The sequence below is a fragment of the Condylostylus longicornis genome, unplaced genomic scaffold (assembly GCF_029603195.1).
Source record: "Condylostylus longicornis isolate FDR11 unplaced genomic scaffold, ASM2960319v2 ptg000277l, whole genome shotgun sequence".
NCBI lineage: Eukaryota > Metazoa > Arthropoda > Insecta > Diptera > Dolichopodidae > Condylostylus > Condylostylus longicornis.
The window spans coordinates 23,759-49,882 of record NW_026578241.1 but is presented as its reverse complement, the minus strand read 5'-3'; the positions used below and the strand labels follow the sequence as shown (position 1 = coordinate 49,882).

The window sequence follows — 26,124 nt, the reverse complement described above, 5'->3', positions numbered from 1 at the left end:
CAGTCTGTCGATCTGTCGGTCTGTGTGTGAACCTGTGTATCTCAAGTTCGGCTGAACCAATTTTGATGAAATTTTATATGAAATTTTATTTCGACCATGGCACAGATTGATTAATTTTTGGATATATCAGGTCTCGGGAATTACAATTTTTAGCGGGCCTTTTGTACATTTTGGTCATTATGAAGAAAATATTCAATCGATTTATTTGAAATTTCATTTATAAGCTTCGCTCGACCGTTTGCGAAACCTCCTAACTTCTGGAAGAAATAAGGTTTCAGCAACTGGGCGTTTACTACGGGCCAAATATACATTTTTGCGTATATTAAGAGAAATAATCAACCGACTTCATTGAAATTTAATATTTAAATTCTTCGTATTAAAACAATGCACATAAAACCTTTTTGGAAAGATCAGGGCTCGAAAACTGATCTGCGGGTCGATTTTACATTTTTCACCATATCTGAGGAACTAATTGATGGAATTTCTTGAAATTTGATATTTGAATTCTAGCTGTTACAGAAACTAACTGGCGACTAACTAACTAACAGAAACTAACATTTTAGGAAATTCGGGTAGCACAAAGCGAAACTCTACTAAGAGCCAAATTTATATTTTTCTAGGTATGTTAGTTATAAGCTTACTAATGTGCTAAAAATTGGAAAGAAGTATTTAACAGACATTTTTATAATTTTCTGTAACGCTTTCACTTAACTAGACAATACCCATTGCGGTCGGTTATTTGCTGACCATATCATATTTTTTTGTTTGATTTTTACAACTTATGTAAAATTTTTTCAATTTTACATAAGTTATAAAAATTAATTATGGTCTTGGATTAAGAAAAAAAGACATGATTACTTTTGATCAATTTATATTTTCGAACGTTATTTCGTCTTGTTTCAAATTTATTTGACTTTCGTTGCCCTATATAACTGAAAATTATAATGCTCTCAAAAGATTCTCGATAGTGTACCATGAATAATATCTCACTAATTTGCAACTTTGTCACTAATTTTAAAATATTTATAGAATTCATAAACTTTCGGGATATATCAGGCCTCGGGAACTGCGGGCTGATATATCACTCGAGAACTGCCCTCTTTTTAGCGGGCCTGTTTTAAATTTTTCATCATTATGAAATATTCAACAGATTTACTAGAAATTTCATATATAAATTCGCTCCACCGTACGCGAACTCCTAACTTTTGGAAGAATTCAGGCGTCAGCAAGTCGAGGTTCACTATGGGCTCATTATACATTTTTGCGTAAAAAAAGAGAAATAATAAACCGATTTCATTGAAATTTAATATTTAAATTAGAGGGGTTAAAATAATGAATCCATAAATTTCTTGGAAAGATCAGGGCTCGGAAACTGATCTAAGGGCGAATTTTACATTTTTCCATGTCTACGGAGCGAATTGATAGAATTTCTTGAAATTTGATATTTAAGTTCTGGTTGTTACTGACGAGCATTTCAGGGAATCCGAGTAGCACAAAGCGAATCTCTACTAAGAGCCAAATTAACATTTTTCTAGGTATGTTAACTATAAGTTTACCAATGCCCAAAAAATTGGAAAGAAATATTTATCAGGCATTTTTATAATATTCTGTAACTAGACAATGCACACTGCAGTCGGTTATGTGCTATTCACATCATATTTTTTTATCTTGTTAAAGCCTTAAAAATTTTTGATGTTTAAACTTATTTTACTTGCGATGTAATAAGTACTTGTGGAACTTATTTATAATATTTAAGATTAATAATATTATACTCTATAGTTTCAACTATATGACTATTTATGAAAAAAATTGGTAATTCTATAATTTACTATTTCTATGATATGACTAAACTCTTTTGGAACTGCATGGCAGCTATTTGAACCAACATTTCAATTTAATCCAAATTAAATATGGCTCGTACAATACCTTTTACTTGCAACTAACCTTTAAAAAAATTTATTGACTTACTAAATTAGTTTAGAATTCAACGCTGAACAGAAAGATGTACTTATACCTATATATCCAGAGGTTTGATTCTTAGCGTATCCATTGGAATTTTTAATATACTTGAAGCACTCGATCGTTCGAATATTAAAATATATATTGTTTTCTAAAATTTCACTTTTAATTCATTTGTTTTTCAAAGATTCATTTTCATCAGTTTCGAAAACAATAGCAGCTACGTCGCTAAGAGGAGTGTAAAATATACCAAAAATAAGGAACGTAAGTCACGTTTTCCGAATATTGAAAAAAGTTTAATAATATCCATGTTACATCACCGAAAATGCTGCTATGAATAACTTAAAAAATATATCGAAATTGCTTAATATATTTAGCTTAAGAAAGTCAAAGTTCGCATTAAGAGCTTGTTATAAAACTCTTGTTTTCTTAGAAAGCTTTCCAGCTTTCGTGGAATTGGATTTCTAAAATAAAAAACGTTACGAAACTCCTCTTTGTACTGTTTAACTCCGTATCGTAATCGATTTTGTAATAATAAACACTCGACGAAGATTGTGAGCAAAAAATTTAGGGGCATTTTCAGTGTAAGGTCCCACTTAGATTCACGATTTTTCTGTGCGCCATTTAAAAACAGTTTGTGGCTTCGATACAAGGAATTATAAAAAAAATAATTAAATTTTTTTAGTAATAAAAAGTACTATTTTACAATTTTGTAGTAAAAGAGCTTAAAAGATAGTTTGCATGATTATGCTTCAATCACTGCAGTATGCGGAACGTTAATCTTATTTCATATTGCGTATTTTGAATCAAATCAAATTAAAATTTAACTTACATACACCTACACATTTTGTATATGCATGCATAAATATGTTGTTCTGAACATAAATTTAATACCATTTTTATGAGAAAACGAAATTATGCATGCAAACAACAAATGAAGTTGTAAATATAATAACTATGTTATTTAATAATTTATTTCATTTAATTTTAAGTATAATGGACAAGTCTTCATATTTCACCACAATATTTTGTTGGCCGGGTCAAAACTCATACGCTCTAGCATACTAAATAATGTTATACTATATTTTTATTTGCTTAGAGTAAGTTTTGCATATTTTGACTACTATATAAATAGTCTATCAATCTTACTTAATAGTATGGAGTCAATTTTTTAATTTATTCGTATAATTATTGTCGAGATGGAATATATAAATTAAATTTTTAAATAGTACCTTTTATTGATCCGCTTGAGTTGTTATTTTGCCCTACAGTTTGTACATTTGTTTGTGCCATGCTGTTAGCTTGTGCCTCCAGCTTTAAATTAACGGTGCTCCACATGTCGAACATTCGTGACGTGTACATTTTTTATATTGTTATTTTTTAAATTTCTAATATTTTTTTATTCAATTACTAAAACGCATTACAATTTTTTGTTTGTATAAAATACAATGGTTTAGAATATATGTGTATATATATACATAGAAATATAAGTTTTTCTTTTAACTTTAACAATATTTTATATATTTATATAAGTTTACTTCATCAGTCTACTGTTTTATTACTATGTAATACATTTTAATCTATATGCAAATATTCTTTTCATTTATAATGATAATAATCAAAAAATTGTGTATATAACGTTTTTCATAATATAAATAACATTAAAAATTTATGTAAAATTTTGATTAATTTGTATACCTAAAGCCAGCTTATTTCTTATGAGGAATTAAAATTAACCTAACCCTTTTCAGAAGAAAACAAAAAAGAAAACAGCAAAATAACACTTCTGTGTCAATTGTATTTGATTGAATATTAATTGTTTCTTTACAGTTTTTTGTTTTAAACAAAAATATTCTTAAAATAACCACTCCAAAATCATGAATAGTAAGCGAATAAATATTCATATATATATTCATATATTCATATATATATATGTAACCACTTATATGCTGGCGTAGTATGTATATATGATTTCTAATGTGAATATATTTGTCAAATAAGTACATGAACTTGTAATTGTAAATATATACATATAAAATTTCTCGAATATGTTTAATATTATCACAGGCTTATTTTATTATTGAATATACAAAGTGAAGGTACCAATTTGCGTAAAAACATATATTTCTTGAAAATCAATTACGCTTCATTGAATTATTTTTTTTTTATCAAACACATATGTACATACAAGTGAAAACAAATGTCATATGTATGTGCAACTATGTTATAAAAACTATTTAAATTAAAATTAATTCTTTTTTGGTACAAAAGCAATGGTATTAACACTTTCTAAATTTTTTTAGAATTTTGAGTTATTCTATGTATATATCTGTATTATTAACTCATGTATATTTTCTTTTAATTTTGGTTAATCATTATGACAATTTTTTATTAATAAGGAGTATTAATTGTACATCTATTTATTTTATATTTTGTTATATAATTTATATATAAAGATATAAGATTAATTTTATGAGATTTATGGTTTTTAATCACTTAATATTTTTATTTTATTTTTATTTCTTAATAAAGTAGAAATAATATAATTAATTTTTTGTATTTTCATACGTATATACGTAGTCATACTAAGCCACTAAAAAAATCTGTCTTTGTCTTTTGAAAATTAAAATTTTTTAATTTACATTTCATTTCTGACCTCATTTTTTTTTATTAAAACTAGCAATACCTTTTAAGTAAAAATTTTAAACCTCTATGGTGCAAAATATTAAGGCTTTATTAATATCATAATATTTTTTTTTATAACTTAGATTTTTATTTTATTAAGAACTTTTTCTTGAAAATTCGAAACCAATTTAAATTGTTCGTACATTTACAATTATTTTTTTGTAAGCTATTGATTAAATAGTAGATTAATATATTACACTTAGTTTTTATGTATAATGCTTAAATATATTATCTATATAAGAGCTCTTTAAAAGTTTGGAAAATTTTTGTTTAATAATGTTCAGTTATCTTACATTCAAGTTATGCAAGGTGAATTCCATTAAGCCCTCTCATTGGTAAAATTTATCCTTTTAAAGGCAGTGTCCACCTTGCGATAAATAATTGAATAAAAATTATTTCTCTTGTAATCTTAATATTTTTGTAAAATTTATGTAATCTTATGGTTTTTCACGAAAATAAGAACTTTATTACTCTTTTTTTTTCTAAAATTCCGATTCCACAATCCAAACAGTTTCTGGTGCATATATAGTCACATGATTATTGAATTTGTATGATATGTAATTATTGAATTTGTATGACCGAAACAGCTGATTGCAGTTAAATAATTACATAATATTAAACAGTTAATAATTTCTTTCATTTGCCAAACTCACCTCAATTAGTTTTTGAGTTTTCAAACAATAGTTTGTACTCATAGTTTGTACGGATTTTGTTTTTATTAAAATAAAAATAAAATAAAAAAGTTTATTTTGAAATCAACATATTATACAGTCATCTTAAAAATCACTTGTACATTATCCAGTTTTTATATGTTTTGGTTTCAGTAATCAGCTGTAACTTTTTAAAAAATAAAAAAGATAACTCAAATTCCAAAGGTGCACATATATATATCAATAAATTAATAAAAAGAATAAGAATTCTAGCAAAAAATAAATTAATTCATTTATAATATTCAAATTATAAGCAAAAATAAAATCGTAAAAATTATTTGTGAATTCTATTAGATTTGAAAAATTATTTGTACAAGTGTTAAAATAAGTAGGGTAAATTGGAAAAAATAAGGGTATAAAATGTATTTGCTGGAGATAAGTTCCATTTTTGCTGGTAGTCTTTTTAATACTACTAGTTTTATACAAATTAATGGCTGGAGAACTAAGATATACACATTTAAGTATTATCGGTCAAAAGATTATAGACTGGGCCGCTCAAAAGTCTAATCTTAATATTATAGAGAAACTTTGACTTTGTGTAAAAAACCAAATACTTCATAAAAACGGTGGAACCTACAAAGAAACCTACAAGGTCGATTTACAAGACAAGTAAATGAATATCAATACGAAATTCAATTTTGCGTAGCTTAGTTGAATAATTTTCCCAAAGAATCCAGAAGGTTAAACATGCAAATGAGGAATACATTTTATTAGATTTTATTTCAATTTTAATTATAATATATAATTTTTTTTTCTTGATTTAGTTTTATTTCAGATTTTCTCTTATGGAATAATTTGAATAATTTGAAATAATTTCAATAAAATAATTCAAAGATTTCCGAAAACTTTAAATATAGCTGTTGCTTCAAAAATTTTCAAATTTTTAGGAACCATATAAAAAGCAAATAGGATGATAACGCGCAAAGAATGAAAGAATATTGTTAATAATGTGTAACAATTAACGTCTTTCCTATTGTAACTGGAAATATTGTGAAGAAAACTGTGAACCAACTTTTTATTTATTAAGCCCACGACTGCTCTGCTCAACTCTTGTCTAATTGACTGATATTTTTACTCTCACGGAGACTTGGCTGACTCCTTCAAGTAATAACCTCTTGTTATTCAATTCCTCGTTTTCTGTTTTTAGAATGGCCGATACGAGCTTCACCGCTGTAACACACGCCGATGGAAGGATGGGTACTAATCAGTATTGTCAGCTTTAGCGATTTCAAATCAAATTTCGTTTATGAAAACAATGATATTTTTTCACAATTATTTTAATTTTAAAAACAACAAGTTTGGAACAGAATTTTCTACTGAATTAAAAGAAAAAATAGAAAAGATAATAAGAATATATGTATCGAAAAGTGGTCGAACGAAATATATTTATTTTTAATAATAAAGTTATATTATTAATATAATATTAAAAATAATAATATATATATATATTATTAATTTAAACGTATGAAAATTTTAAATTTAATTTTCTCTGCTGTACAAGTGGTTTTTGCCGCAATAAAACAAATGACATTTTTATAAACGAAATCAAATAATTACATTTTCTAGTATAAATGCAAAAGAGTTGTAAAAATGGCTTTGCAGTAGTATGATCGCATAGAATACCAAAATGTAGTAAAAAACTACAATTGTAGTAAAATTACTGAAAGCTATTAGTGCTAACAGAGTGTTATTAACTCGTTTCCGGCCATTATTGCTGAAAGTTATGAATCGAGCTTGTAGATATTCCCATTAAGATCGATTTTGTTTCTTAGAAACTGTTTTGGTAAATTGTAATATATCACCTAACTGCTATAAGCTAAATTTTTTTCGTTCTTGATTAAGGCTTTAGTTTTGTAACCCAGAGGGTGAGGATATTATTTTTCAAGATAATAACCTCCCTGAAATTGGGCGAAATATTCATGAAGAGGAACGGTTTTTGATTTGGACCAGTGAATTAGAGTTACCTTTTATAGGCCCCTTTCATTTAATCGACTAACAACAAACTTTTTAATCACGAATCAGTAATAAAGACATCAATGAATTCTTTTTTCACCTCTGTTTAATATGATTACCAAACTATAACTCTTGAACCATTGGTTAATGTTACTATCTATTATCAACTTTTCAATTCCATCATATCAAATCAACCCATTGTATATCTTTTTAATTCTTAAAGGACTGACTTTTCGATTTTAGATGATTTTTTTTCTTATGATTTCTCTTCATTATTTAAAATAATGTTTCTCTAAAGTTTAACTATAGTATACCGCGTTATGGAATTTAACGTTAGCTTTTAGCTTTTTTAGAAATTTGAAAAAGCTTGTGGTTCCGGAAATATATGGCGTCAAAAATTCAAATTTTACAAATTTCAAGAGGCTATAACTTGAGAGGGGGTGGAGTTGGAAAATTTTTTTTCTAACGAAATGAAACATTAGTTAATGTCTAAAGGTTGGTAAAATTTCAGGCTCCACAACCTGGGGTCTAGAAGAAAAACATTTTCAAAAATTTGAAAAAACGGATTTTAGATAACGGTAAATTTTGATAAACGGAAATTTAGTTTTTCGTCACTTTAACTATACTATACAGCATTTGCAAAATATGGAAAATGCTTTTGTGAATTCCACTGAAATAAATAAAAAAAATGGCATTTTTGGGGGGGTATAACTTCTACAGGGGGGGAGATAGGTAAAAATTATGCTTTAGGGAAATAAGTTTTAGTAAAGATCTATGTACATATTAAATTTCAGGTTTCTATCTTCATGGGTGTAGAAGTTTTATAAACCACCACACGGACAGACGGATGGAAGGACGGAAAATTTTTTTGGAGTAGTGCTAAAAAGGAATCATTTCTTCTGCGATATCTCGGGCAAGTTTTCTCTAATTTTTAAAGCCTATTTTCTTATAAGTTCGATATGTCTCAAATTTCAATATCAATATATAAAAACATAAAACTCTTTGTAATTTGAGCTTTTTAACTTTTCCGTAAAAAAGTAACAGTAATCGTCCTCTTACTCAAAAGTATAACTTCATTCATAACTAAACCAATGTAATGAACATTATATCTTAAACTTAGATTAGTAAAAACTATAACAATTTTCGAAAAAAAACTTCTCTTAAATTTAAAGACAAAAATTCTGATTTTGACGAGTTTTATTTCAAAAAACTAAGTCTCAAATCAAATTGATTGTAAAACTAAAATTAAAGAGTAATCAGTCACCTATAAAAAGCCCCCGATGGTTACTTTTTGTTGCATGGTTTCCAAGTTACAAGCATTTATTTTTACGCGGGAAAAATCTGGTAGCTCTTTTTTCAACAGGCTATAGATCGAAAATTGATATATTTGCACCCCTATTCATACAATACCTGCTTTAAACTGATCAAATAATCACCTCTGAAATTATTTGCCTTATGCGAAACTCCCTGTATATAACATGCATATTCCATTGTTTTCCATATATTTCAAAGCTTCTTCTAATTTTTATTGACCTGATAAAATTATATATCAATATTATAATATGATATTAAACAGTAATATTATTGTAACTCTATTTATAATTATGCACATTGTAATGTACATGGAGTTAACGTAGAGAAAATTTCAATTTAGTATACGGCTTGTTTTTATTTTAATTTACAGTTTTTAAAAGAGTAATCGAAAAACAGTATCTAGTAAAAGAAATTTTTAACTGTTACTGAATAAAATTGAAGTCCTTTTATCTTTTTTTTGTATTGAAAAGTTAATTTGCAATAATTTTAAAGATAAGGAATAAACTTAAAACTATGAGTGTTATATAAGTTATATTAGTCAGAATTAGATATAAATGTGCGCATAGATATTTACTTGAACCTTATGTTTGCCTTTTTTCTTTGCCTCTTACATACAATTTGTTTTTATTTTTAAAAATTCCAATTTTTTATACATCGGTTATTTGAAATTCAATACGTGGGGTTTGACCCCATTTTTCGCTATTTTCATTCATAAATATGTACTACAAAATTTTTTATATTACACACTCACACTCCTGACGACATCGATATATAACAATATTAATATATTACGTATTGTAATACAATGTAATAAAATAAAAGATTTGTACATACTAAAAAATAGAAACAAAATATGTACATACATGTGTACTTATGCGTTTACCTATATATGTGTGTTATACGCACATAAATCAGTCCCGCATTATATTGCAATATCTTATACTATATTTAATGAGAAACATTTTACTTTTTGCTTTACATTCTCTATTTCATAAATTTAAACGGTGATGCAAATAATTTTGACGGAAGAAAAATTAAATGAAGAGCTAAATATCCCCCGTAAGGAATTGTGTCAGGCCTTGTAATAGGTGCATATTTATACAAATACAGGTATTTATATAGCAAACATAGATTTTATTAAATATAATTCAAAGATATGAAAATAGTGGACATATATTTTCATATATTTGAATTACATTTAATGTCTTTAAATTAAATCTTTTAATTTTATTTATATTCTTAAAATTACAATTATGTCTATATAAAATTAAAAATATAGGTACTTGAAAATATTTATATCTTATATTAAGTTCCATACTCAACAAGCAACATACATGCACATATTTGTGTACATATAGCCCGTGTATTTCAAAATAAAAATCAATAATTTTCCAAACTTTTAATATACATATGTAAATCAAAAAGCATTTTTATTATGCGAAAAGCAACAAAAAATATATATATGTGAACATACATATTATATACATACGAAAGTATTATATTGGTTGTTTTTTATATAAATTCGTTTGCAAACACAAACACATGTATATATTTTGGCTGATATTTCTCTATAATTTGGTTTTTACATAATGTTTCAACATTGTTTTAAACTTTAATTCACATTATTTAACACTTATAAGGCAATTAGATATTCAATCACTTTAATATACAAAATCATTTCAAGACACAAATTAAAGATTTTGTAGATTGCATTTTAAAGTCTATCCTTTAGTCTAATATTAGTGAAAGAAATTGAACTCAAAAGTAAAATAGTTTTTGCTTCTAAATTTTGAAATCCGAATCTGTATTTTTATGTACGTAATTCGAGCTTTTATCAAACGAGAAACAAACGTTGAATTATAATTGATATGATTAAACTCTTAAAAAATTTAATTTTATAAATTAATAACCACGTGCAGTGCATGTAAAATACATAGCTGCATTTGTATAAACAATTAAATTGAACCAAACTCTTTAAATATGCTATGAACTAAATTCCAATAAGCGACATTAAAACAGTCGGGTATGTTTTGTTGGAAATTTGGCATTTTGGTCTGTTTTAATTAACTAGAAACTTCAAATGTTTCAAATTTCACGAAACGCATTAATAAGTATTAGGTGCATGCTCAAACCATAAAACAATGTTTTATAGAATTGTTTTAGAACGTAATAACAGTTTTATAGAAGTGCATTGCATAAATTGCTCGCTGCCAGAAAAAAGCCTTGTTTCTTGGTGTAGGAATGTTAACTCATAAATATATGTATACAATATATTTATTTAAATAATATATTTTTGGCAAGATAATTTGTTTTTATAAGATTTTAGTAAAAATATCTCATTCGTTGAGTCGACTTTAACGAAAAGAACGTAAGGAAATAACAATGATAACTGGTATGAGTTAATATGATGTTATAAACTAGTAAAAGTACTAGACCCAAAGGATTCAAAGAATGGTTAATGAGCCACGGTTCACAATATTTTTTAGTACTTTAATATTAAATACTTTTTTCTTATTTTTTTGATATACCTTTTCATAAAAAACATTTTTTTAACATATAATTGCAGTTATTACCCGAGTTTTATACTATCAATATAATTAAATCTTGTGTTCATCTTATTGATAAAATTATTTATGTTAAATTCAATTTAAGAATATAAATGATTTTGAATTTCATGCACTACGCTAAATACTTGAAATATTTAACAAATAAAAAAAAATAATTGCACTCTAAATTACGTTATTTATTTATAAGCTATAATTGTCGGTACAAAAATTGTGTATATTTTTAATTCCTTAATTACAAACTTAACACCCTCTTTCAATGCTTAAATAATATAATTCACATTATATAAAAGTAATTTTTATTTTTAAAAATGTTTTTATACTTTGTTAAAGTATTTTCATAAATATTTTCAATTCTTTTTTTTTTGAAATGTTTTCATCTGAAATATTTAACTATAAAATAACAGTAACGTAAAATGCATATGTATACGTATTTATGCTTATTTATAAAATAACAACGGTATAAAAAACAGTACTGTAAATTTGAAAGAATGTAAGTGTATTTTACATATGTAGCTAAATATTGCGCGGTTGTTTTTTTTGCAAGAACTGTTATAAGAACGGTAAAATGTAACTTAACTTTTTTTCATTTGTGGTTGTACCACTTTGTTCTCAATTTACAATGTTCTCATTTTTGCTTTAGCATATAAAATATAAATTTTAAATAGTTCATTCATTTTGTTTTGTTCCCAGAAATTAGCAACACATGCATGTAACGTATGTATATATGTATGCATGTAAACGACGTAAACAAATACTTAAATACAGCGAAAACACACGAAGGATGAAGTTTTATTTTTATTTTGTCAATGTTTCATACTGCTAATTGCACCGTTATAATATGTAATATATAAATAATCGCATAAAATAATAGATTTATATTCAGAATAAATGCATTTTAATTGCTTAATTATGTCTTTAAAATTGTTTATTATTCTTTCTATTTAGGTGTAAAGTTTACGTTAAATGAAACTGTTTAAAACTTATTACATATCTAATTTATTTTAAATATTTGAAAAAAATTTTCAAATAACTGATTCATTTCTATACACTATTCCAAAAAAACACGTATTGAAATTAAAGTTAAAAAAAAAATTTAACATAAAAACTTTTCTGAATTAAAAAATATATGTCTTAATAAATCTATAATCTTAAAATTTCTCTATTCTTTTTTATTCTCTAAAAAATTATATACTGTGCCCGATATATATGATTTGTACGAAGTACGGTTAAAGACTGCTGAGACTTTTTATCGGATATATTATATTCCCCAAAAATATAAGTGAATTGTACAACATAACAATGCAGTATAAATATATCATACCTAACTACTAGCGAATTCAAACCAACAATATTTCTCTATGTTAAAAATCCAAATACACACTTGTAAATAAGAAGAATACAGAAAAAAGCGTAAAAAAAGATGGAAAATAAAAAAAAATGTAAAAATAAGCAAATATAATTTTTTCATATTTGATACCTTCATCACCATCATCATCAGCATTACTTTTTCTATCAAAGAGTAACATCAGGTTACCATCAATATAAAGCTATTAGCATAACTTTATGTGTATGTATAATGTCTTCGTATTGCCAGCTATTATGTATGTTACTGGAACAAGTTTTAAAATATTTTCGTAATCGGTACCACATCTAACATATTTTGAGTATATGCAATATCAAATCTTAAAAAAAGACACAAACCACACATTCAAATACATAAGTATATTATGTGTATAAAACGAATATAAACCGGTTGCAATGTTGCAACTGCCAGTATTATGTAATTATTTTATGTTTTAGCATTCACATGTTTATAACATTTCCGAAAGTACATATAAAAGTATATTATAAAAATTTGTATGCATGTATATACATATTGTATGTACATACGAAACTGTATAGACATAAAATTTAATATGTTTGTGTGTATGTACATACATATAACTTGGTATTTCGATAGAGCACTGAGTATTGCTCATCTCTTTTTAAATATTAAATACAAAAACAATGGTAATTTTATAAACGTTACATTTTTATACGAAAAAATTTGTTTAGTTTTAATTAAAAACACACACATAAAGCAATTACAAAGTATTTAAGTATAAGTCAGTTGCATTTTCTCTTAATAGAAAATTTTTTTGTTGTTCTACATAGCGGTTAATTATAAATAAAACTAGTTTATTTTTATTTCTGATAACTTTAAATAAAATATTTTTTTCTCTGAGCATTATTATAAAACTTTTCCCACACAAAAAGCTTTTACTTTTTTGATTTTAGCATTATTTGTGATTGATTAGAAACTAAGAGTTAAAGTTTTTCTCTTTCCAAACTTATGTTTTATAATTTGAAAGAGAAAATAGATTGGTAGTATTTATTTATTTAAGAGGATATGTTGCAATATTTTTAATAAAATGTTGAAAATATGCCAACATACACTATTTTTTTCGGGTTTGTTTGTTATTGACTGAATGCAACCGCGACAGTGGATAGAGAACATTGACAGAAATATTCAACTAAAGTTCATTTTTCTGAGTTAGATTCAAAAAAGAAAAATATTTGTATTGAGTCACTAAATTTTTTCCTACAAAATTTTTTTTTACATGATATATATTTTAATATTTTTACCGACCGTATTGTGTAAACAATAGGTAGGTTATGTGATGGCAACAAATTTTGCATATCGAGTTTTCGGTGGGAACGTACTTCTCCATAGTAGGGAAGTGTAAATAAACTATTTTTAGCAACCTGTCGGTCCGTCGGTCTGTCGGTCTGTCGGTCTGTCGGTCTGTGTGTGCATGCGTGTATCTCAAGTTCGGCTGAACCGATTTTGATGAAATTTTATATGTAAGTTTGTTTCCACCATGGCACGAATCGATCAACTTTTGGTATATATCAGGCCTCGCGAACTGCACTTTTTAGCGGGCCTGTTTTACATTTTTGAACATTTTGAAGAAAATATTCAACCGATTTACTTGAAATTTTATATATAAGCTCAGCTCGACCGTCCGCAAAAATTCGTATGTTTTGGAAGAAATCAGGCATCGGCAACTAGACGCTTACTACGGGCCAAATATACATTTTTGTGTATATAAAGAGAAATAATCAACCGATTTCATTGAAATTTAATATATGAACTCCTCGTATTAAAACAATGAACATATAAATTTTTTGGAAAGATCAGGGTTCGAAAACGGATTTGCGGGCCGATTTTACATTTTTCACCATATCCACAGAACAAATTGATGGAATTTCTTGAAATTTGATATTTGAGTTCTGGTTATTACCGAAACTAACTGGCGAGCATTTCAGGGAATTCTGGTAGCACAAAACGAAACTCTACTAAGAGCCAAATTTACATTTTTCTAAGTATGTTAACTATAAGCTTACTAATGTCCTAAAAATTGGAAAGAAGTATTTAACAGACATTTTTATAATATTCTGTTACACTTTAATTTAACTAGACAATACACAATGCGGTCGGTTATGTGCTGACCACATCAGATTTTTTTATGTTAAAGTTGAGGTAATTAGCTTAAGCGAAGAAAACAATAAATATGTCAAAGCATTTACATATTTATTATTTTATTTCATGTACATATATAATATAAAACACAAAAGCTTACATTTTACAAAAGCTTACATTTATATAATTAAATGTTAAATTCTAGTTTAAATATAATTTTAGAATTGTATTTGGCAACACCTTTCTTCATTTGGTAACTTTTTTAAAGTCAATTGTTAATTGGTAAATTGTTTGTATTTCACTTAATTTACTCTTTTCAACTAACTTAAGAGCAGGAACGCGAGAAATAAAAATGGTTTTATATGATGAACAGCATGAAACATTGGTATTAAGAACATTATTTATTTGCAAGTAATTTAATTACCAAAAACAATGGAGAACAAATTACCATATTCTTAATAAACTTATGGTATGACACTTTTTATAGTAAAAATTTTCTTCAAAATTTATTAAATTTTTTACTGATGTAAAATTTATAAATTTTGTGAATTTTTTTTAAATATTCTTGTGTTTACACCCGTACGAACGTTTGTTCGAAGGGTATACTAAATTTGCCTTACCGTTTGTTTCGCTAAGAAATAATGCTCTGAGATATATGTAGACTTAAGTGCATGATTTTGATCAGCGTTTTATTTGAGTATAACTTTTATCTATGCCGGCAACAGTGAAATCCCAATATTAATATTTCTCTTATCTTAACATATTTAGTACATAATTTGAAAAGTTATACTCATACTAAATATATCAGGGAATTATATTACCGATTTAGTTCAAACATTCGTATTATTATACAAAAACATAAAATTTTAAAAATCTTCTTTACTCCAAACATAAAATTTTAAAAATCTTCTTTAGTTGTTGTTGTCATTTTTTTTTCGATTTTAATTTGCAACGCTTTCAAAATTTCAAAAAGTACTTAAAGTAAAGTTGTAATTTTAATGTGAAGTAGGATTAAGTTCAGACAAGAGTATTATCCAAAAGTTTTGATTTCTTTATATTTAATAAAATTTTAATGAATACACAACTCTTTTCATCAAATACTTCATTCCTTAAATAGCTTCAAAATTAAGAAAATAAATACTTTTAAAAAGAATTTGTTGAAGCAGATTCCTTAAAGTAAAGATATGTGTAAATATTTGGAAACGGTTTAGTAAAAGAGATGCAACGAATTATTGTAATATAAATATGCAAGAGGTAAATGCAAGTTCGAATAAATGCAAGAAATTTCTCGTGTGCAAGAAATTATACTTATTTGCTCTTGAGAGAGTTATGATTTTCTATTTTTGTTTTACAAGCAACTGTTGGAACTATACACTTTTAGATTTTATGCGAAGGAATATAAAAATAAACAAGAAAAATTTTATAATAGAGAAAATGGAGAGAAAAGAGAACTGCTAGACACAGAAAAAAATCGCACATTAAAATCTTATATATAGGTTTAATATATTAATTAATGTAAAATTGAGCTAGTAAATTAAATATGGCTTTGAATTAAATTTGGCTTTGAAAAAGAAATGAATTAAGAAGCTGAACTATAACATCATCAACGCATATTACAACTGACAGCTCAAATTTTATGAAAAAATAACAACGCGAATAATGTAGTTCATAGAATAATATGTTCAGCTACATAAAAATTTGGAAAATGTATAAATAACATGAATTCCAGATTAATTCCGAAATACCGGCGCATGAAATATCAAAAGCACTATCGAGAATCTTTTCACAAAAATATCAATATTCTTTAGCCGTAAGCTTTCAATTGAAAAAAATTGAATAGTTAGGAAAGTTTAGGAAAATTTGTAAAACGTGTAGTATTTGGTTCTACTCATTCAAATAACAATATTACTGTATGTAATAATGTTAATGTTTAATGAGTGTAAACGTTGAAATTTCCAAATCATATTAAAAAGTTTCTATTCAGGCTGAAATTTTAGCACATTTTAGACACTAACAAATAGGTCATTCCGTAAAAAATAATTTTTCTCACCTCTACCCCCTTTCAAAAATTTGAAATTTGCGTACGGAAAAAAAATTGCTCAAATCTTCGAAATTTGCAAAATTTGAATTTTTGGCGCCTGAAACTGCAAGCTTTTCTGAATGCAAGCTTCTATATTTCGGAAACTGCAAGCTTGTTCAAAGTTTAAAGTAAAAATATAATTATTTTCTTAATTCACGCAATTAACTCTTAAAATGGAACATTACGTTAACACCTCTTTAAATTTATTTTTGCTTTATTTTAAAGATTGCATAAATCGTTCATTCTAAATGTATGCAATCCTTGAAATGACTAGACAAAGATTGTTTTTATAAGCGGTATTTTCACTTTTTGAAGGGAAAAGTACTACACTACAAACCATTGGTTTGACCTAACTTTATTCTTTCATAATTTAACTCAGTTATCTTTTAAATGGCAATGAGGAAGGTCTGTGTCGATTGCTTTTCTATAAATTTTACGATATATATTTTTAAATAAAGTTATTTTGAATGCAAACTTCCTTCTCTTGGCAATTTTTTTTTTACAAACAGCAAAATATTATATATAATTTATTTATATAAAAATATTTTTAGATGTAAATGACTTAAAACATTAAAGGAAAGTGGTAATTTTTTTTTCTTCATATAAACTCTAGACATTTTTTTAAAAACCATAAAGGGAAAATAAGAGTTGCTCTTTCTACGCGGACTTACCAGTGTTCCAATTCATTTTGATTAAATTTTTTTTCCAATTTTTAAGTATTCTCAATTTATTTAATACTTCTTCAAAAGCCATATAGATTATTAATTTTTTTTTGCCTAATTAAAAAAAGTTAATTGATTTGAATTTTTTTTAAACTTTTAAATTAAAGATTTTTCCCTGTAATTCAGTATCCTTCTAATGGAAAGACAGGAAATGATCCGTTCGATTTTGCAGTCATTTTATCTTCAAATGCATTTTCCAACTGATTTTAACAATCGATTTTTTTGAAATTTGAATGTTGAATAATAAAATACTATATGGAATCAGCAGAGTGAAAAATTATAAAATTTTTCTTCACAGAAATAATTTCCATCCTTTGCAATTTTCATACAAATTTGGAGATTAATTTTGAGTTTCATTCTGATTTGGTGACCTGATAGATATATTTCACATTGCATTGTCCTATGGTAAACTGATACTAAATTCAAATTTTGATGAACAAAGCTGTTTAGAAACAAATTTTTGTATATAAATAATATTGATATTTTGAGGAGAAATCAACTTGACTTCGTTCATTCTTTCTCTCAATGTCCAAACCTGATAACTTCATTAATGCTAAAGTGTATAGTGAATTTTTTACATTTAATTAGGTAAACAATTTTTTTAGCATAAATACTGTTCTGAAATGTACACTCTAAAGTGAACATATATGCATATAATTAAATAATAAAACAAAGCTCCAATTTTCCTATTTCCAATAACGAGTTAAAACTTAATATATTATTAATAAAAGAGCTCTAAGTGTTTTCAAAAAGCTCTTTTTGTAAGAGATTTTTCTAATAAACGGCGTTGGTGAAATCAAGCATATTTCTCTTTACATCAAAGTTTTTCAAAAGGTTCATTACAAGCTTAACTTTTGTATGTGCTGCCATATGTAAGAAAATATAATAAAAAAATAATACCGTAAAAAAATTTTACCGTTAAACAAAAGTTTCAACGATGCTTTGATTTTAGAATTTTATCGTTTTCTTTACATGATAAATGCTGTTTTTTCAGTTAACGTAAGAGCATAAGCTATTGTATATTACAACATACGTAATAATATGTACAATAATATGTATGTATTTAAAGGCGAATATAGTTTATTTTCATTCAAAATAATGTGTTTGAGAAAATCTCTATAGGTTATATTTTCAGTGACAATCAATCATCAAAAAATAAATCTAATCCGATTTTAACCCGATTAAATATTACGTACAACCAAATGTGTAATACAATATACTAATTTTAAATTTAAGGTCAATATAAATAATGCCTTTAATCAATTATATTATATTAAAAAATATTAATCAAATATTATAAACAATTGAAAGATATTATATAGGTACTTAATTTTTATTAATGATCTACAATGCTCAATAGTATTTTTCATTTAAACACACATTCATATATTGTAAATCACATACAATATTGTGTATCGATACATAAGTAACTTATCTTTAGATTTTTGGTTTAAGCGAGCAGTTTTTGAAACGCTTTCCAAAAAAAAATTTTAATATTTCAAAAGTACGATTAGTGTTTTCTTTTAAAATACATATACATTTTTAAAAATCATGTTATGCAAACAAATTCACTCTAAACGAGATTTGATAACTTTCTATAAATCCGAGGGATGGATAAAAACCTTTGTCTGTTAGATGATTGATATTATTGACGATTAGGGTAAGATGGAAGAGCAACTCAACACTTCGATGTATTCAAAGGTTGAACTAACATCTACAAGGGGATAGATAGATAAAAATAAAAAAGCTTCTATCTTTTTTAATTTTTAAATCCATATTACGAAGTACGTTACTTATTAGCTTGTGTTATTAATAATTCATATTTTCTTAATGATACAAGTTTTTTGTCAAAATAAGGTATGTAAGTTTATTTCGACTGTGACACGTTTTACGTTTTTGATCATTTTGAAGAAAATATTCAAGAGATTTACCCGCAATTTCATATATAAGCTTCGTTCGACTGTACGCAAAACCTCCTAACTTTTGGAAGAAGTCAGATGTCAGCAACTGGACGTTTACTACGGGCCTAATAAACATTTTTGAGTACATAAAGAAAATTAAAAATCATCCGATTTCATTGAAGTTTAATATTAAAATTAGAGATGTTGAAATAATGAATCCATAGATTTTTTTGAAAGATCAGGGTTCGAAAAATGATCTAGGGGCCGATTTTACACTTTTGCCATATTTACGGATTACGGATTACGAATTGATAGATTTTAATTTTTGAAACTTAATATTTGAGCTTCCGCTATTACCAAAAAGAATACCTACAACCAGAAAATACCTGCATATTGTGTTTTATGAGCTCGCCTTGTCGAGTTATGAGCAAGTTGGAAAAACTGAAAATCGTCTAATTTTTACATTTTTTTGATAACTCGGGAAATATGACTGCTAAAAGCAACTTTGTGTACTCATTTTAATGCTCGTGGAATTCTACACCTGCGGTGTATCAGAAACGTCGAAGACTATTTTTGTTTTTTTAATAAAAATATCAAAATTAAAAAAAAATCTGATGTGTTCAGCACATAACCGACCGCAATGTGTATTGTCTAGCTAAGTGAAAGTGTTCCAGAATATTATAAAAAAGTCTGTTAAATACTTCTTTTCAATTTTCAGGGCATTAATGATCTTATAGGTAACATACCTGGAAAAATGTAAATTTGGCTCTTAGTAAAGTTTCCCTGCAATGCTCGCCATTTATTTTCGGTAACAACAAGAATTCAAATATCAAATTTCAAGAAATCGCATCAATTCGTTCCGTAGATATAGTAAAATATGTAAAATCGGCCCTCAGATCAGTTTCCGAGCTCAAAATTTATATGTTCATTGTTTTAATACGAAGAATTTAAAAATTAAATTTCAATGAAGTCGGTTGATTATTTCTGTTTATATACGCAAAAATGTATATTTGGCCAGTAGTAAACGTCCAGTTGCTGATCTGATTTAGGAGATTTTGCGGACGCTCGAGCGTAGCTAATATATGAAATTTCAAAGAAATCGGTTGAATATTTTCTTCATAATGATTAAAAATGAAAAACAGACCCGCTAAAAAGTACAGTTCCCGAAGTCTGATATATTTCAAAAGTTGATCAATCCGTGCCACAGTCGAAATAAACTTACACATAAAATTTCATCAAAATCGGTTCAGCCGAACATGAGATACACGCGTACACATACACACCGACAGACCGACAGGTTGCTAAAAATTGTTTATTTACACTTTCCTACCATGGAGAAATGCGTTTCCACCGAAAACTCCATATGCAAAATTTGTTGCCATCACATAACTTACCTATTGTATTCACAATAAGGTCGGTAACAAGTTTTTAGAAACAGTTTACTAAACCGAAAAATCTTATTAATATTAGCGCAAGTAAGATTTCCAAGGCTTGCAGAAGAAATAACACACGAAAAGAAAACGAAAAAAACAACATGCAGAAAAAGACAAAAGGAAAACGAAAAAAATATGTATTCTCAATTCTGTATATACTACATACATTAATGCTACATACTATGAAAATAATCGTGAAGGAAAAAGAGTGCGGAAGCGGGTCCGCTATTTACAAAATCGTGATATTATTAGAGAGCAACGGCAAGCACATTATTCACAAAATCGTGAAAATATAAGGGAACTGCAGCAAGCACATTATACACAAAATCGTGAAAATATAAGGGAACAGCAGCAAGCACATTATTCACACAATCGTGGATGTATGCACAACAACGCCGTCGTGTTGCTGTCAGATCTCATTTTAAATCTGGCATTATTGGATCAGAAAATTTTATTAATCCGTGCACTCATAATCTTGGACCTTTAAATAATGAATGCGTTTATTGCAAAGTTGTTCATTTAAAAAACGAGCGCAAAAGTATGTGTTGCCATATTAATAAAGTATCACATATTTCGGCTCAAAATATATCTTTTGCTGATTGATTGAAAAATTTATTTATCAGAAATGATGAATTGTCTAAAAATTTTAGGGAGTTTATTAGACAGTATAATAATGCAAATGCATTTGCATCGATAGGAGCCAAAATTGAACAAATTTCTGGCAATAGACCTTATTGCTATAAGACATTAGGTGAAGTTTATCATAGAACTTCAGAAAATATTGAAATTGATACATCATTACAACCAAACTGTGTTAGAGAAATGTCTCAGCCACCATCTTATGCTGAATTGTATGTTTATATTTTGTATACAGATATTTCTCTTGAAGCACGAATGTTAAATTCTGCTAACGCCCAATGCCGTCGTGAAAATATGATTATCATTAGCACAGCAATAAATGAAGTCTCTCCTTATGCCAGTTGTTATAAAAAACTTCGAGAAGTTTATGATAAAGAATTATCTGAGAGAAGAGCAGTTAATTTATCTATGAACAAAATATCATTGATTTTGATGGAAATATACCTGCTGAACTTGATTTTTCAGTTCAACCAAATAATTCCAAATAATATAGTTGTTGCTAATACTGCTGATATTTTATGGAATAATCTTAATAGTGATCAACTTTTAGCTGCAGATGCTATAATGAAATCCGTCCAAAATACAAATGTTCAAAAATGTTTTTATATCGATGGTAGTGGCAAAACATATTTATATCGCGCATTGATTGAAAAATTTAATCTAATTCATAAGAAAACATTAATTGTAGCATGGACAGGAATAGCAGCGATTTTATTCCCTGGAGGAATGACGTGTCATTGTTTACCTTTAGATTTGTCAACAGTTTAATTTCCTCGACTTTCTCAATCTAAAAGAGAAATTTTAAAATCTTTAGATTTGCTTATCTGGGATGAGGCGTTGCTTTGGTTTTCCAAGATTTGATGGATTACAAACTTCCTTTTGGAGGAAAAATTGTTATTTTAGGTAGCGATTTTCGTCAAGTTTTACCCGTTGTACGAAAAGGTTCTCGGGGTACAGTTGTCGAAAGTACAATTAAAAAGTCTATTTTATGGCAATACTTTCAAACCTTTAAACTAGAGCGGAATATGCGAGCTATTACTGATCCGGACTTTAGTCAATGGCTTTTAAACGTAGGTAATGGTGTTATTACTAAACCATCATCTGCTAAAACAAACTTTTCTATTAAGGTACCGAATTCATTTTTGTCAAATAATATAGTAACAGATATTTTTGGAACAAGTTTTACATGTACTGATGTACAAAATATTTCTCAACGTGCAATTCTTTGCCCTAAAAACGAACATGTACGGTTAATCAATGACAATGTTTTCGCTCTTTTACAAATTTCTGAAAAAATAACTTTCAATGCGATTGATTCCGTGAAAAACAATGATGGCTCTGAAAATGATAATTTACAAGTAAATATTCCAGTAGAATATTTGAATAGCTTAAATCCTCCTGGATTGCCCCCATTTAAATTAAATATTAAATTTAAAATAAATTAAATATTAAATAAATATTAAATCATCAAAATGTCATACAATGTAAAATCATTAATGGATCGTTTGCTGGATCGGTTCATTTTATTCCATGAATATCTTTAGATACAGCAAACGACCCCGCTCTCCCGTTTAATTTTGTTAGACATCAGTTTCCATTGAACCTTGCGTATGCTTTGACGATAAATAAATCTCAGGGCCAAACCTTTGAAAAAGTAGGAAATTACCTCGAAGATCCCTGTTTCTCGCACGGCCAACTTTATACTGGTTGTTCGAGAGCTATGAATTCTAGCTCTTTAAAAATCCAAATTAAAAATAATACGCTACAAGGAGGGTATTATTGTCTATAAAGAAATTTTTTAATATTATTTGTTCCTTCCGAATATTATTTGAAAAGTCTGACGAAAATAATGATGACCAAACTTACTAAATTATAATAGGTGTATCTATATGACTGTGTTTTATAGGGGCCACTAGTATCATATTAATATCGTATAAGATGTATACTGTTTTTGTGCACAACTTATTCATTTTCATTTTATTTTCATGTTCTTATAAGTTAAATAAGCTGAGCTTAATACGCTTAAGCAAAACGATTACAATCATATTGGGTATGTGGTATAATTATTCTTAATATTGGTATTGGCAATGAAGGTTTATAAATATGAAATTACAAAATTCATATGCAAATAATTACACTTAATTTTGCGGGTTCATTGTAGTTATGTGCTAACAACGGAAATTGTCCGCCGCTGTCTTATATAGAATAAAACGGATATATGTATAACGAGTATTTTACTTCAGTAAGAATTTATTTTTGTAGACCGTTAATATGTTCACACTAAATATATTATACAGGTGTTATAGTAAAACGGCATGACATACAAAAATGCAAGAACTTTGTAAAATATAAGTTCATGTTCATATCAAACTATTTTTCATTGATTGATTACTGTTGGTATGTGTAATTTTTAATATTCCTTTCTTCATTTCATTGTATATTTATGCACATAATTTTAACACGGTGAATGCCAATGAATCAGCCCATCCTCAACGGGAAGCACAAAAATAACCTCATTCCAACTTGAACATTTTTAAAACAACAATTTTTTTTTAAAGATGAATAACTAAAAAAATATGTTAATTTCTCTTGTAAAAGAAAATTTTTTTATTATTGAGTTTTTTTACACTTAAGGATTTCATCTGTGATACAGGGAGTTGTGGTAGTTTTTTTTATTTGCTAACTTTTTAGATGCTGCATCACACAATGCTTTGTTGTTTTTTAAATTATTTAATTTTGCAAAGTGTATATCTGTAGTAGTGTAAGAAAACCGGTTAGATAATCAAAAAAAATTATTAAAAAAAATTACTTAAGACGGGTGCCTCTGGCGCTCTCAAATATGCTACTAATAATAAGTGGTCAATATTGTTTTAAATTTAAACATTTTTTAAAAAGAAATTAGTAAGGGACTAATTAGTAAAGGATGTCAGAGAACAGTTTTTAACTAGCACAAACTCAGTTTAAAAAATGGTTTTAATAAAAAACTAGGTTGGACGATTATTTTCAAGAATTCAATCCAACTTTCGAAATCACTGAAATTTCCTTGAACTATACTTTTTCCACCTGAAGAATTCCATAATATAGTGGCAACATTAATGTGAAAAAAATCGCTATTCTTCAGTTTCTTTGAATCCTGTTGTAATTATTTATATTCTATCTAAGACGTTAAACATTCTGTCATGTTCAAAATATCTTTGATTTTATGTTTTAAATTTGAACTTTTTACTTTCACGGCATAACAATTTTTATGATATTTGAAAATTAATGATAAAGCATATCTAGAAGACATACAAGATAAAAATTTAAGGGTCTATTAATTTTTATCACGATAATTTGAATTTTTGTACTTTACAGAGCATAAAAGTAACAAATACAATCTTCTAATAAAATTAATAGAATACAGTGCTAAGGGTGTCAAGGATATTGTGAGTTATTTAAGCCAGTAAGTTTCTTTAAAATTTCCTCAATAAAATTTTGAAACTTTTTTTCGAAATTCGGAAATAGTTCAAAACTCACTTTATCTTTAGCACTTTTCCAAAAAAAATTTGGAAAAAGTTCTTATTAATTTCACTCTTTTCGTCCGTTCATCCGTGGACGTGTTAACAAACAACGTGGGTGTTTCTACACCCTTGAAGATAGAAAACAGAAAAAATTTGTATCTATCTCCCCTCCTCTAAAAGTTATAATCCTCAAAAATTTTTTAACTATTTATTGAAAAAAAAAAACACAAATGATTTTTTCCAAACCTTTCGCGAACCATATTTGTGCTTATAAAAAACAAAATGACCGTTAAAATTTAACGTTATCTATAGAAGTAAATTTTTTTCACCTGCACCTACAGGTTATCAGTTCTCGAAATTTGTAAAATTTAAATTTTTGGAATCTTATATTCCCGAAACACTAAGCTTTTCTAAGCTTATATAAATACAGGAAGCTAAAGGTGAATGCCATACCATCAAAAAATACAATTCTCTTTTATTTCACGCAATTAACTCTCAAATTCGAGCATTATGTTAACGCTACTTTAAAATTTGCGGTCTTTAAAAAATTTTGATATTAGAATGAAAGTCGTTTTAATAATGTGAATATTGTTTTTAAAACCAGTACTTTCCCTTGTTGAAAGGAAAAGTGCTACTTTACAAACCATTGGTTTGACCCGCGTTTATTATATATAAAAATAACGCGATTTTTTAATATTTAGTATAAAAATAAACAGATTAAGCTTTATGGCTATAAATTTAAATATATACAAAATTTTTTTATTATGCTGTGAGAAATTTCTAATGATTTTACAAAATAACTTGCAAAAATATGACTAATTATTGCTTCGAAACTTTCTTCCTTCTTATTAATATGTATTTTTAATTTCTTTTATTTCCATGTAGCAGCAATCATCAACAACTACCAAATAGAGATAATAATAATTGGGAAAATATAAAGAAAATTGTGTACAATTAACTATATGAACTTTAAAAGTTAGTCATATGAACAAACTCGAGGTGTTTTAAATGTGGATTTTCCGAAAAATGCTGAAGATATCTTGGGTAAATCACATTCCAAACGAAGAGGGTCTGAGAAGAATGCATACAAATCGAGAGCTTTTAACAAATGTGAAAAGAAGAAAGATCTCTTACCTCGGGCATATGATGAGAAACGACAAATATGAAATTCTTCAACTCATTGTTCAAGGCAAAATCG

The 26,124-nt window shown here is 26.9% G+C and overlaps 1 protein-coding gene across 1 annotated transcript; it reads left to right on the top strand.

The window, feature by feature from the left end:
* Window positions 1-22,286: 22,286 nt before the first annotated feature.
* LOC129616672 (uncharacterized) lies at window positions 22,287-25,838 on the top strand. Its single transcript, XM_055532298.1, has 2 exons — window positions 22,287-22,784; window positions 25,812-25,838. The coding sequence occupies exons 1-2, from the start codon at window positions 22,287-22,289 to the stop codon at window positions 25,836-25,838; spliced, it is 525 nt and encodes a 174-aa protein (XP_055388273.1).
* Window positions 25,839-26,124: the final 286 nt, after the last annotated feature.

Bases quoted from the DNA above. Each gene is read 5' to 3' on its own strand.
- LOC129616672 (XM_055532298.1), top strand. From the start codon at position 22,287: ATGGATTACAAACTTCCTTTTGGAGGAAAAATTGTTATTTTAGGTAGC. The intron at 22,785-25,811 runs GTAAATATTCCA...ATTTCCATGTAG, and splicing joins CTGAAAATGATAATTTACAA to CAGCAATCATCAACAACTAC.